Source organism: Gallinula chloropus (genome assembly GCF_964237585.1).
Source record: "Gallinula chloropus genome assembly, chromosome: 1".
NCBI lineage: Eukaryota > Metazoa > Chordata > Aves > Gruiformes > Rallidae > Gallinula > Gallinula chloropus.
The window spans coordinates 90,129,771-90,143,574 of NC_140085.1; the positions used below are offsets into that span (position 1 = coordinate 90,129,771).

The 13,804-nt window shown below is 46.5% G+C and overlaps 1 protein-coding gene across 1 annotated transcript in view; it reads right to left on the reverse strand.

The window, feature by feature from the left end:
* Window positions 1-10,091, reverse strand: part of GAP43 (growth associated protein 43) — a gene marked incomplete at both ends in the record, with an annotated part of 54,531 nt that extends 44,440 nt beyond the window's left edge. The window contains one exon of the mRNA XM_084267301.1: window positions 10,062-10,091. Within this exon, the coding sequence (XP_084123427.1) occupies window positions 10,062-10,091 (30 nt within the window). The remainder of the gene's footprint in view (window positions 1-10,061) is intronic.
* Between the last annotated feature and the right edge of the window lie 3,713 nt (window positions 10,092-13,804).

The window sequence follows — 13,804 nt, forward strand, 5'->3', positions numbered from 1 at the left end:
CATTCTAGTAATTTCCACCAGCCAATACATGGTTCATGCCATCTGCAGATTTTTTAAAAAAAATTTCCTCTGGGCAAGGTTGAAATTAAAATATAATGTCCAATGTATTTAATGAAAATATGAAGAACTAACAGACTGCAGCCCAAGCTTGTGGCAACATGCTCAACAGTCTTCTGTTCTGACAGAAAATCCGTGAGAATTCCTCATTGAGTAGGATTAGCCACACCAGTTCTGCATCCCTGCTGTAATGTTTTCCTTTGGACCATGTTTCTTTGCTTCACTTATGATAAAAGCCTGTGAGATGATGTCAAAATCCTTACAAATGACAAGGTATGACAACTACTTCCCCTGTATCCACAAGGCTTGTTATAGAAGAAAGCTAAATTAGTTTGGCATGATCTGTTCTTGACAGATCTGTGCTGGCTCCTAATCATCTCCTTTATTTGATTATTTCCACCTTTCTTTTTTTTCCCCAGGAATGAAGTTAAGCTGAATAGTCTGTAATTTCTTATCTTCTCCTCGCTCTTTCTCAGCCTCCTGACACCTCATCCAGCCCTCATGAATCTTCAGAGCATTCAAAGCTCAAGGTTCAGAGATTGCTTCCATCAGCTTTGTAAATAAGCTGGGATGATTTTAAACAACCATTCTGTCTTGTTCTGCCCTTTCCCTAGATCCTGATCGTCCTCCTTTGTGGCTGCGTGTAATTGGTTTAGCCATCAACTTGCAGTTGACCATACTATTAGAGGCATACAAAATTGACATAAGGTGTTAACCAAAGCTCTTTCCTCACCTCCACGAATATTATAAGCACTATTGTAGAGAGTCAGGGTGATATTCTTTCACTCTCTTGCTCTGGCCCAATTAATATTTTATTTATCTGTGCAAAATAGATCAGCTTCTTCAGGAACCACCCATCCTAGTATATTCTATAGCCTAACAGCACATTCTTCTGGAAGGTGGGGGTACCGATCGTCTCAGGCAGAGACGGTACATTCACTACATGTCTCTAATCATCAAAGTGTTTCAAAATAAAAGGAAGGTAGAGCATACCCTTCCTCTCAGATGTGGACACCTGACCTGTGTGCCCTGACAAACCCCTTTTGGCTGTGCAGGAAAAGCAACAGGAAGAATATTCGGCCTGTAGGTCCCAAGGTAGCTTAGCTGTTAAGGAAGTACTGAGCTGATTAACGCTTATAAAACTAAGGATAATCTGGGCATGCCAGTAAGCAGCCTTCAAATGTTTATGGGACATTACAAGTGTATCTGTAATTACCTCAGGACTTTGGGCACCTCCAGAATTAAGAAGAAAGCTCGCTTTGAAGTTCTACAGCCTATAACAGACGTTTCTAAGAAGGTAGTTCAACCTCCAATAATCCTTTATTTCTCATTTCAGAACAATGGTAAAATACTGTGATACATTTCAGACTCCTCTTGTCAGCCACACCCTAATTAAGAAGTAATGAATTTCTACAAAATAAGGCATTGTCTTATGGTATCTCTTCCTGAATTGTGGAATCATACAACTAAAGAGATAAAAACAAATAACATAAGGAAGAATTAATTGAACTTTAAAGGAAGATTCGCTAAAAGTTCCTAGAAGCCATTAGGGCTCATTTTTCGCTGATTTGTCAATTCTTTTGTCTTCCACGGAGCCTTAGGACACACTAGCATCATAATAGAGGGTTCTTTTAGCTGCATATCTATCTAGTTTTACCATATAAGAAGAAGCTTCAGGCATTGATTCACATCTTAACTTTGCTAACTATCTTCTGGAAGTTACCCAACTTCTGTTTATTTCATGAAGGTTTCAGTTACCTTCAGTTCTTCAGTTATTTGGGAGGGGAATGTTTTTTACTTGCTGTATTTTTCCTTCCCTTAGGGTTGAATCTCTTCTAGCCAGCATTCTGAATGGAATTTAGGATACAAAAGGAAAGGATTTGCCAGATCCCATGCTTTATGTAGGACTGGTTGCATTCTTATCATGGTTTTAAATGCAATTTTAATGGTCAACATTAAACACCAATTTTCTGTTGTGGGTGTCTGTTCTCAAAATCCTGTGTCTTCCACTGGAAATGTAAGCATGAGGAAGAATTAAAACCGCTGGTTTTCATCTTTGATTGGGAAAAGTCTGCATTCTGACAGATTCCAGCTCAGCCCGTGCAATCCAGGTCTTTGCAAGCTGCCAGCCTGACTAAAATGTTGACTCAAAGAAAGGTGCTCCCAATTCTGAGAAACACAAGTGCCATTACAGAGCATCTCTCCACTCTATAGTGAAGTAACCCTGCTGAGGATAAACTATTGGTCCAGCTTCTAAAAGCCCCTTTGCTGTAGTTCCCCATCATTCCAGTTTGCTGTTGTTCTGGTATCAGCTCCCAGTTGCACAGCTGAGCAGGTGATGCCCTCCTTGTATTTTTCTCAGCACCTGCTGAGAACCTGATTTCCAGCAGTGGACTTCACTCTTACAGGAAACTAAATGGCTGCAAATTTTACTGTCAGCAAATCAGCAAGTGCTACTTGTTTCTTTATGTCTACCCGTCCAAACCTGGATGATTTTTGTTGAATTATTTATAAAGCCACCACTGAATGACTGACTCCTAAAGCTGTGGGCAGACAGAAGAAGGAACGATACGAGGAGAACAATGGTCAGTTCAAAACCATTGTGGTTTACATCCTGCTGGTTTCAATTTAAGCTAATATAAATGACTGGCATCTTGTGCTAAAGAGCATAGCATGGTACCACACTGCCCCAACCTGCCTACTCTTGAGTACTTAACACTGTGGATTTATAAGGTCATTGGATACTATTAATAAAATAAATGGACTAGACTCCATTCAATAGTCTGATGAGCTGGGCGCCAATTGATAATAGTCTTAACAATTATAAGAGCCATCGAAACTCTAAATGTTTCTGGACGTTGCCAATTATTAGAAATCATCCCAATTCATAAAAACCCCTGAAGTTCCTGAGACCACAGTTTCAATCCTAAGCAATTATGAGAAGAGTGGAATAAAACTAGCTTCAGATCCAAACATGCTCCCCTGCACCCCTAAATTTTAGAGGCATTCAAACCACGAACTCCTTTAGAGCCTATTAGCATTACTAATTACCAGCCCTTACAGAAAGGTGTCTCATACAGAGAGAATGTTTAAATATTGTGAGATGCCCTGGCTTTCTATAAATAGATATACACTGTGATTATAGCTGGAATTAATTCAAGAAACTTCAGAAGATGAGTAATGAATGGAACTGACATTTATTGGTTATAATTTAAAAGAATATAAGTACATCCTGGCTTCCTTTTCAAGGCATCAAAGCCAACCAACTCTGGTGGGAGGAGGGTAGACTCAGAACATCCTCTCTTGGGCCACGAAGACAGCTGGAGCACATCCTGCCACCCAACATTGGCATTAGCAGCCAAGGGACAAGGCTAGAAGAAGTATGAACCCTCAAGAAAGCAGAAATGGTGATACTGGTTTGTACTGCTCCTAGGGCAGCCATATCTTTCCCCAGACACCTGCTGGGGGTGGAGGACCCTTTATCTCTGCTAACAGCAATGTGATGGGTGAAGATGCACCACTTTGCTCTGTCTGTCTATAGGTGCTCACCTGCAATAGCTGCGACAGCTGCCCCAGCAGAGGAGAACCAGGGAAGATGCAAAAGCACCTGAAAGAACCCACGTTGTCATTTCCCCTCTAACCAGTTTTCCTTCTGACACCAGTGCCAGGAAGGGTGAAGGGAATAAGACCCTGGTGGCAGTGGCTGAGGCTGCAGGGGGAGCCCCCAGGAAGCACACACAGACTAATGGAGGGCTGGTACCCAGCTGGAGGAGAGAACAAGCAGCAGGAGGACTGCATGGTCAAGGGAGCAGGAGGAAGGCAAGGAGCAGAACAGATGGGGAAAGGAGACAAAATGAGTAACAGGCGGAGACAGCAGGATCAATGTAACTCAAAAAGCACAAATTCCTTTTGCTGTTTTAAAAACAAATAACTATTTTCATTACACTGTTCCTCCACCCCATACACATATTGTAGGTTGCTATGCTAGTGAATAGCAGGGAGAGAACTAAGCTGCAGCCCTATTCTCAGGCTTTGGCCCATAGTAATAAAGTCTGGGTCTGGGAAGAAAATCAATGGTTTGTGTTAAAGGAATTCAAGTAGCTAATAAACATCCCAGCACTGCAGGAGTGACTGAGGATGGATAAAGCAATGCTTTGCCTGTCTAAAGCACCTCTCACCTGAGGGCATCTAAATCCTTTTCTTTTTTTTTTTTTTTTCTCACACACACTAATTATTTAGTTTCCAAATTAAAGAAGCATCTTGCAGAGATGGCCATGACAGGCAGAGAAACTGTGCTTAGATCAAGCCAGAAAACAGGTTAATTGCACTGCTAGGAAAAGAAACCAGTTCTCCTGAAACCAATTCCTATATACTAACTACTGGCCTGTGGTGCTTGCAACCATGAAAAGCCATGGAGTTTTACATACACGCTCAGCAGGTGATAGAGAGAGCCCTAAGGAAATATAAACACCTTCTCCACATGAGGCCATCAGAGCTCTGAGGTTACATGTCACCTCCCGGTGTGCTTAGGAGGATCTTGGAATTATAGATTAAATGAATGTGGATGGATTCTAAGCTTTGACTTTGGACTTCCCACAGGAAGGTACTCTGTTATTTCCACCAGCAAGGCATGTCCACCTTCCACTAGGGCTTTCTGGATGACTGACCTCTTCTTACCAGCCCAGCATCTCCCCCGTGTAGAGCTACTGGACTATGGTTGTTGCCTTACAGCTGGACACCGGACCTTCAAAACTCAGATGCAGCCAGGTATGGACTGCTGCCAAATCTACCCCTGAGACTTGTCAGACTCACAGCAAACATGGGAATTGCCAATTGACTTCCAAAGGGCATCAACACAGAGAGCTGCCATTGAAAGGCTTCCGTCCCCAGGTGTCTTTAACCTGGAACTGTCATGAGAGCTATCATTGATTCTCAATCCAAATAAAGCCCTCACTTTGGGAGGAAACCCAAAGCCAAAGAAGAGCTGCAAATCATTTATGTGCAGGAGGAGGGACAACAGGAGAGTTGTTCAGAGGGAAGGATGCATGGGCCATCAATGTATGGACTGAGTAAGCGATAGTAATGCACCACCAGCCTACTGGGAGTGTGCACAGGTCTCAGGTTATATGTACCTGGTGCTTTTGCTTCATACTACCTCAGTCAAAAGCAGAGGCAATCCTCAGGCTATGCCTGCCGTATTACCTGTCAACACACCGATCCCTCAACATACACATGCCTGCTCAGCACAGACTTGCCAGAGCCCACTCACACCCCATGTCTTCTGCATGGGGAGCAGATGAGAGTCATTGAGGAGAGCACACTGCTCACTGGATAAGGGCAGCGAACCCAAGCAGGTATACTCATCCTTGATTTACATCATGCAAGATAATCAGCCTGCTTTCATCTTGCCATGGGCAAAGGGCCCAGTTCACCTTTCTACTTGCACAAGAAGGCCTCACAGCTTGGCAACTGCCAGCAGTGGGGAATTCCTCCTTGCTGGCAAATGGGGAGATGGGAGATGGAAATACAATGTCTGTGCAAGGTGGCTACTAGATCCTGGGATGACATCACAGAATCCATGACAGCTGGCCTGGAATGAGAGCAGACTTGAGCTGAAAGTTCTTTGCATTTTCTCAAAGCTACATGACTGGAAGAGGGCATCCACCTCACCCATCACCCCCAACCGATGCCCACCCTCTCAGCATGGTGTGGGTATTGTCTGGAGCTACAGGCCATTTTCTTTACCTGAGGCAGGAACAGCTCTTGAGATCATTCAGACACAATCAGCATTGGGCCAGAACAAGCCCTCAGACAATACATGCCAGTTCCTCGGGCTGCACACGTGCGGTCAGCTTGGCACAGGCAGATAAAAGATTCAGCGCAGCCCTCTCGGCAGGGATGCCTCCTCGTACCGGTGACTACTGCCTGAATGCATTTTGCTGGGGCTCTCATTCAGGAGCAATTGGCAATAGGCAATTTGGATTAACAGACTGGTTTCTTACCCACCAAGCATTACCGCTGTCCTTCTCCCCCTGGAAACTCTGCCTGCAATTAGTTCTCTAGGAGGGGGTTGTCTGTGCCATTAAGAACAGTTACATTACGTGATCCAGGAGAAATCAATGTCTCTAATAGTCAGCAAAGGCAGTGGAGGAGGACAGGGTGATGGGAGGGGTGTTTCTCTGGGGACACCCTTCTCAGGAGAAATCCCAGAGGTATCACCCCAGAAAGAGAAATAGTAAAGACCTGGAGTAATTAAACTTCCCTGCAGCAATTGTTTACTGGAAGAGGCTCATAAACAGCTCCGCGTCCCTCAGAAAGGCAGAGGCAGTGGCCAGACTCTCCCAAGGTGCAGATGAAGCACCTCTGCCCTGAAGTCAGTGGTCTGTGGTGATTTACACCATGCTGGCAAGGGGAGGGAGGAGGGGAGCGGATGGACACCATACCCCTTCTCCTCTCTCCATGGTGACATTTAAAGGTAAGACACTGCCTTGCAAGTTTGGGAGCATCTGGATTGTTTGGTGTAAATTAAGTTATCCTGTATGAGGTCCGAGATGCTTTAATATCCTGAGGCAAGAAAGCCTTAACTCTGCGTGCAACCTCCCCTCTCTCTTTTTCTCCATTTCCTCCTTCCTTGCACACCTCTGCGGTTCCTGGAATGACAAGACACCTCACCGGCTGGCTGTAATTGCTAGAACAGTTCCCTAATGCTTTCATCCTTCTCCAATTGCATCAAACTGCATCTTTAGAGGTACAGCCCTGTTTATTCATGCTGCTCATGTGGAAGGGGAAAGAAATGCAGACTGCCTCTTCCCCCCTCCCTCCTTTGATTTGATGGGTGTGGCAGGTTTAAACCTTTGCAGCCGCTGGCTCTCCAGCGCTGGGGTGAGGAGGAGAGGACCGAATGGGAGGGAAGCCGTCGGATATGCCTGGTGATGAATGAGACTCATCTCACCCACAAGTGGGAAACCTGCTCGCGGGTTATTGTTTAATCACTCATGCAATCCAATACCGAGCGCATACCCCCATAACGTCCATCTGTTGTAGTATGCGGTGGATGCAACACTCGCATTTCTAGCCAGTTATCTGACTACCCAGCTCTGTGCATTACTGACTGCATCTCTTGCTGGCAGTAAAGGTTAAGCTCAGTTTTTCAGACCCAGCCTTTTGGTTATGCCACCTTTTAGCTGAATATTTTGTGGGCACAGATTCAGAGCTGCAATCAGCTGTAGGCAGAAATGACACCACCAAGCTATCTACATCTCTCATTGGCGGGCACAGTCAGTCAGATACTTCACTCTTCACATTGGCATCACGTCCACAAGAAAGAATAATCTGCAAGGTACAACTGTGTGAACGTATTTGTCTTATGAGGGGTGGGAGAGCAGATACACGGAGGCACACCTAGACACAAATGTGAAGAGGTTTCTTCCACGCCCAAGCCTGTCATTTCAACATTTCGCTCTTTAGCTGCCAGAAAGGTGGGACACCAGGGGCATCCCCTGAAAAATAATTTGAGGGGAGCTCTCCTTATTTTAGGAAGGAAACTCCTGTCTGTGTTGAAGAACCCTTTCCACCTTTTTTCCAGCTGGAAAAGGTCTGGGTGGGGACAGAGGAAGAGCACAAGCTGGAAACCGGGCTCTTTTTCTCCTCCAGATTAAAGCTTCCTCTGGTGTATCACCAGCTTTGCTGAGCAAACTGCTACATTGCCAATTTGGCAGTTGCAGTGGGTGTTCAGGTACAGGAGCAGGAGTTGGGCTCCGAGCCCAGGAATATCCACCGAATATCCACGGGCAGGCACACCCGGGTTGTACGGCCGCGTAAGGACCGGAAAGCGTGTGCGAGCGAGTGCATGTGTGCTTGTGCATGTACGTGTAGTAGGGATGCGAGCAGCCGGAGAGCGGAGATGTGTGCCGCACATGCACGCGCAAAGGGGTGTGTACCATGCGGTGGATTCATGCACAGAGTGGGAAGAGAGGACTGCGTGCAGCCGAGATACCTGCATGCCATGCAGTTCTGAATATGTCCGAATACAGAACGACTGGAGTAAATCCACTGAGATGTAAAGAGCAGACACATCAGAGTATTGTTCGGGAGCTTTAATGCCCAACCTGTAACCGCATGGGCAAAATCACACCCCCCCCTCCCCCAATAGCTCTCTTCTGGCTCCAAAGAATCCCAGAGCTACCTACTTCATTTTAAAATTTGTCGTGCACCTCCGCCCACCACTCTGTCACTTTGCCTCCCTGTCTGCCTTCCTTCTCCTCCTCTGCTCTTTTCATCCCGTATTTGCCAGCTGAACATGCTTTGCTGGCTGGCTGCAACGTGTCATGTCCCCCACCCCCCAGCCATCACCACCTCCCTCCAGATTTTAGTGAGCGTATCATTAATTGCAAAGCATATGAAAAACCTGCATGGGGAAAAACAGAGGATGACGCAGGGTGTCTTTCTATCCCGCTCACCTGCCTCTCCCCATTATTCTACAAAATCGCTCCTTCATTTGATAACACACACGTCTCCATTCAGAAACACACCTTAACCTGGATTTCCTTTCAGCACCGTGCTGTTCCACAGTAACTGGAATTACTCACATCAGCGTGTCAGTCACTCGCGTCAGTATTGCTCCATAATACTGCAGTGCTATATGGTAAGAGCTATATAAATGCATGCACATATAAAGAAAGTAACCAGTGTGGTGCTGCACCTAAGACTGAGATGAGTTTTGTGCTCAGAACAAGGACCACGGTTCTTTGTTGCTACCTACAATTCCGTAATGCGGGGAAGTTTCCAAAATGCCTTACAAAGATATCTGGGGCCAGTTCCTGCCTCAAAGTTACAACTGCATAAATCCAGCATCCTCCCGAGGTAGTCCATGAGGTTCAGCCAAAATAGGCTTTCTTAATCAGGAACAGGTTTGGGCTTTTACATGAAATAAAAGGGGGGAAGGGTGAGTGGAGAAACGACCGAAGTAGGTTATGTTTCAATTTCATTATCATTTTGTACATAAAAAATTGGCATCGAAAACTAGCCACCACCCAAACTCCCTTATCATCCAGAATTCCCTGACAGGGAAAGCCAGGTGGTACCAGCAAGGAGAACAAACTGATTTCCAACAGGTTCACACTGCGATCTTCTCTTATCCCACCCGAGTTCGAGTTCGGAGCTAACAGAGGCGTGGTCCTCTGTCTCTTTACCAGCTGGTGCACAGTTGTCTAACTGGTTGTACTATGAAGGGTATTGCAAAGAGGGTGACTCCCCCCCTCCCCTGGCTAATGCTTTTGTTATTAATTAATTGCATTTTTCACTATAGCATAGGTTGGGGGGGGAGGGGGGGGGTGGAAGAAAAAGAAAAGCTTCAGGTTAATTCTTGCTCAGATTGTTGTAACACAAAAAAATGAATGCACCTGTCCTCCGAGCCACCTCGCAGCACATGCACATAAAGCATCTCCCATTCATCAGAGCCAGGAGAAATAGAGACCATTCTGACCAGGGATCAAGGCTCACTGGGCATCCTTTCTTTTTTGGCATAAGATGAAGAATTGCTTCCTTTATCTCCAAGGTAGAGACAGATCTCATCACATTTCCTGCCAGCCACATCACCTCCCTTCCCGCCCCCCCCACCCCCCCAATCCACACCCTTAGAACCACAGACAGAAAATCCTAGGCATACATCTGCCCGCTAATAAAAAATAATAAGAAGAATAGAGGGGAGATTCTGGTAGCTCCCCAAATGTGGACGTAGGCCACCCCCCCTTCCCCACATCACCAGCCCCAGAAAGGCAAAACAGTCATGCTGAAGGGTGTGAAAAGAGCCTTCAGTTGCAAGATGCTAAAGAATTGCAAAAGAGACGTCTGCTGAAAGCAGATGAAATTTCCTCCCCCCCCCCCCACCCAACCCCAGCCCCTACCCCAGCCCCTCACACGCTCAGGCAGACTCACACCCCACGGACACCCAGCAGCCGGGGAGATTTCTTAATGGAAAGAAATACAAAAATCTTCAGCTCTACCTGTTTTGTTCTTCTCATACAGCACAGCATGATCGTATTGTCCCCTTCCTTCCTTCTTCTTCCTTCCTTCTCCTCTCTCCTTTTCCTCTTCTCTCTCTTATCTCTCCCCCCCACCCTCTCCACTCCCTCCCTCCCTCCCTCCCTCTCTCTCTCTCTCCCTCTCGCTCTCTCTCTCTCTCTCTCACACACACACGCACACGCACACACACGCACACACGCGCGCACACACGCACACCCCGACACACCAGGGCAGTTAGCGGCAACTGTGAGGTCCACAGCTATTGCTCATCACACATGCAGGCGCTGCCTCTCCCTGCCTCCCTCCCTACCCTTCCCAGAATTGTTCACCAGCTCTCCCTGACTCGTCACCTCCCCACCCCACCCCCACCACAGCAGTCCCCCCCCACCCCCGCCCCCCCCCCCCAAATCCCTTGCCAGCCTCATGAATAATTAAAATCTCCAATCTGGACCCAATTACCCAACGAGTTTCCCACTGTACAGAGGCGACAGGGGAGAAGGGACACTACAGACTGCGGAGGGGGTGGGAGGGGTGGGGTGTGTCTGGGAGGCACCGGGCGAGGAAGGGGCCCGGGCTGGTAGGGAGCCCCCAGCCCCATTCCCACCATAGCAGCCAAAGCTCCCAGCACCCAGATGCACTGAGGAGTGGGATTTACACGTGAAGAAAGTGTGGGGCGGGGTGGGCACAGAGGGGAGCAGAGGCAGTGGGGGGTATTGCCGTGGCAGGCAGTACATGCCATGCACAGGTGACGTACTGTAGGTGGGAGCTGCGAGCTAAATGGGAGTCAGAAAATATGTTAAAATGGCTGTTAAAAATCCCCCTCCCCCGCAGCATCACACTCGCAAACATATATGTACAGGCTGCCTTCTTCACATGTGCAGGCAGAAACCCTGCGTGGTGATGTCCTGTGGCACCGAAAGGGGCAACTTTCTCCCCTGTTCCCTCAGTCCGTCCTGCAGACCTTCCACAGGCACAGAAAATGATGCTCCTGCAGGAGATTTATTTTCTTTTCTTTCCCCCAAATAGCTTCAAAACCTACAGAAATCATCCCCTCCCTTTCTGTACAGATCTCGGTTAGTCTCAGCACCCAAGCCATCGCTACATCTATTTGCCTCCGCCGGCGAATTGCTGTAAACTATTAGGAGGGAGCTGATGTGCACGTCCACACACACACACACACACACACACAGAGCCGCCCCCATGCACGTGTGGGAGCAAAAATGTATGGGTTTGCATGCAGAGGCGATGATGGCGACGCGTGAGCCCCGGCGAACATTAATGCGCCCGCACAACCCCGAGCACGCGGCTTGGAAGTTCCAGCATCGCGGTTTTTGTCACAACGCATTGGAGCCCGATAGCTGTTATCTGTCACTGTGGGGAAAATGTTCCAGGCAGCACTTAAACCAAAGTATGACAATGTTGAGCCACGTTGAAAATATATATATATATAAAAAAAAAAAAGGCTGGTTGATTTTTTAGGATTTCATCTACCAAAATTTTAAATTTAGCTTATTTTATTTGCAGTGTCTGGAAGGCAGAGTCAGATGCTGTTCTCGTTTTTAGCACTAATGTCACCACATCAACTTCTCTGCCACACCATGGAGTTACTTTGAATTTATTTTTAATGGAAAACTGCCCACAAAAGAGAAAAAAAAAAGTCTTTGGTTATTATTAAGGCTCTTTAAATATACCTAAATACATTATTAACACAAGATTTCACACAAGCATGCGCGTCTGTACAAATAAATGCATACAGATATAGATAGAGTTTCTGGAATACCCCTCAGCGCAGACTCCTACATTATCATATTCAGTTGCTATGACATCATTGCAGTTCCCAGTACCCCAGATTTTTTTTTAAGGCAAGTAAACAGCATTTCAAAGAGAATCTAGCTAGCTATCTGTATGTAATTTAAGGGAAGTGCCTTTTAGGGTCAAGCAGGTATCAGTATTAGTCCTGGTTTTCCAGTCTAGAAAAGGGAAATAATGATATGATAATGACATTCAGAGAAGATACCTAACTGGGAAGAATCGCAAACACCAGATGACACAGAAGTAGACCAAAGGATTAAATAAAGAAAATCAGATTCAGTTTCAGAAAATGCATGCAGAGAAAAAGAAGGCATACTATGCAATCATAAAAGAAGACAGGTAAGATGCGGAGCAGCAGAAAGCAATGGGCATCAAGTTGGAGGAAGGGGTGTCTGTGACATACACCACTGCTGGCATCACCATGCCAATGCACTGAGGAGCAGTACAATGCCATTTTGGAGTATGTCTGTAGGACTTTGGAGTCTCTGCCCTGGCCCCAGGGGTTCCTGGGGGCTCATCTCCATGATGAAGTTAGTGTTTCAAGAGCTTGCGGGCACTTGCTAATCCACACAACTGCACCAGATGCCCTTGGGAGACGGGACTCCTCCGGTCATGTGTGCATGTCCCCATCTCAGAGTGTCACCCTGGACTCTCTTTGGTGAAAATGAAGAGAAACAGGAACTTCGAGGGTGTGATTCAGATCATCCTAAACCAGGAGCCTAAACTAGGTCAGACAAATCACGCTTCAGAAGTGTTTGAGAAGCTTGTTTTCTTCCCACTGCCAAGGCCTTTTCAGGGAACCTCCCTGCTGCGGGGAGCTCTGCTGAGGAAAGCCTTCCCAGCCCCCATCTTTCTCAGACACCCACTCGGAAGGCAAGCAGGCTGGCAGCAGAAGGGGGATGTGCTGTTGCAGCCAGCTAGGGTCAAGCCACCTTCCCATGTGCAACAGGGGCAGCTGCTCGCCACCTTTAAGTCACATCCAAAGGTGGTGCCATGCCTTTTCGTGCCCAGCCCCATGGACACTCTGTGCCCTAGGTTAATGCAAACCACTTTTGCCACAGAGACAAAAAAAACCTTAATAGGTTCCTTAATAGGTTAATTAACTCTTAATGTAGAGTTAGTGGTGAGTGGCCGGTCCACTGCAAGTCACATCTGAATTTCCTCTGAATTAATCTTACTTAGAAGAGCCATAAGCTGAGACCCTGATTTTCAGAGCATGTCAGTTCCTAACACCCTTCTTTTCAAATCAGGACCCTTTAAGTATATTTAAAAGTTGGATTTAAAATTCTTTAGCCAGTTATACCATTCTGAAAATTGTATCCCAGCATTCCTTGCCCTACCATTTTGGCTATGGCATCACTTCAACCTGTACAGTAAATTATGTGGTAACATCGGAGTGCACAGCAATGAAAAGGTGGAAAGGAATGAGAGGGAATTAAAGGTGCAAACTTCAGACAGGGAATACCCTGTGCACACCAGAAGCAAAACTCAAGGGAAAAAGAGGAGGTGAATCTCCATTTCTTAAAGCCACCAAGTCAAGATGGAATGCTTTCATCCAAATGACACTTGTGTCTCTCCACTGCACTGCCAACACCGGCTCATTCAGCGCTCCTTCAGAGTTGCTGCGTAACGCTGCACTGCGCAGGGGAGACATGCCCTGAAAGGCCCCTTTGACCTTGGCTTTTGAATCCACACAAATAAAAGGAAGAGTGGTTCCAAAGAGTAACGCAAATGGGGGCTGGGGAGAGGGGCTTGAAGGAGCGGGATGAACAATGACCATAGATTTTAAAAGCTTCATCTGTGAGACTTGACTAAGTGACAGCTAAGGAGGTGGAGTTGTGACATTTTCAAAAGCCGTAAACCTCAAGAAGAGAAAGGAATCAACTGGAGTGATACATAACCCACTACTTGG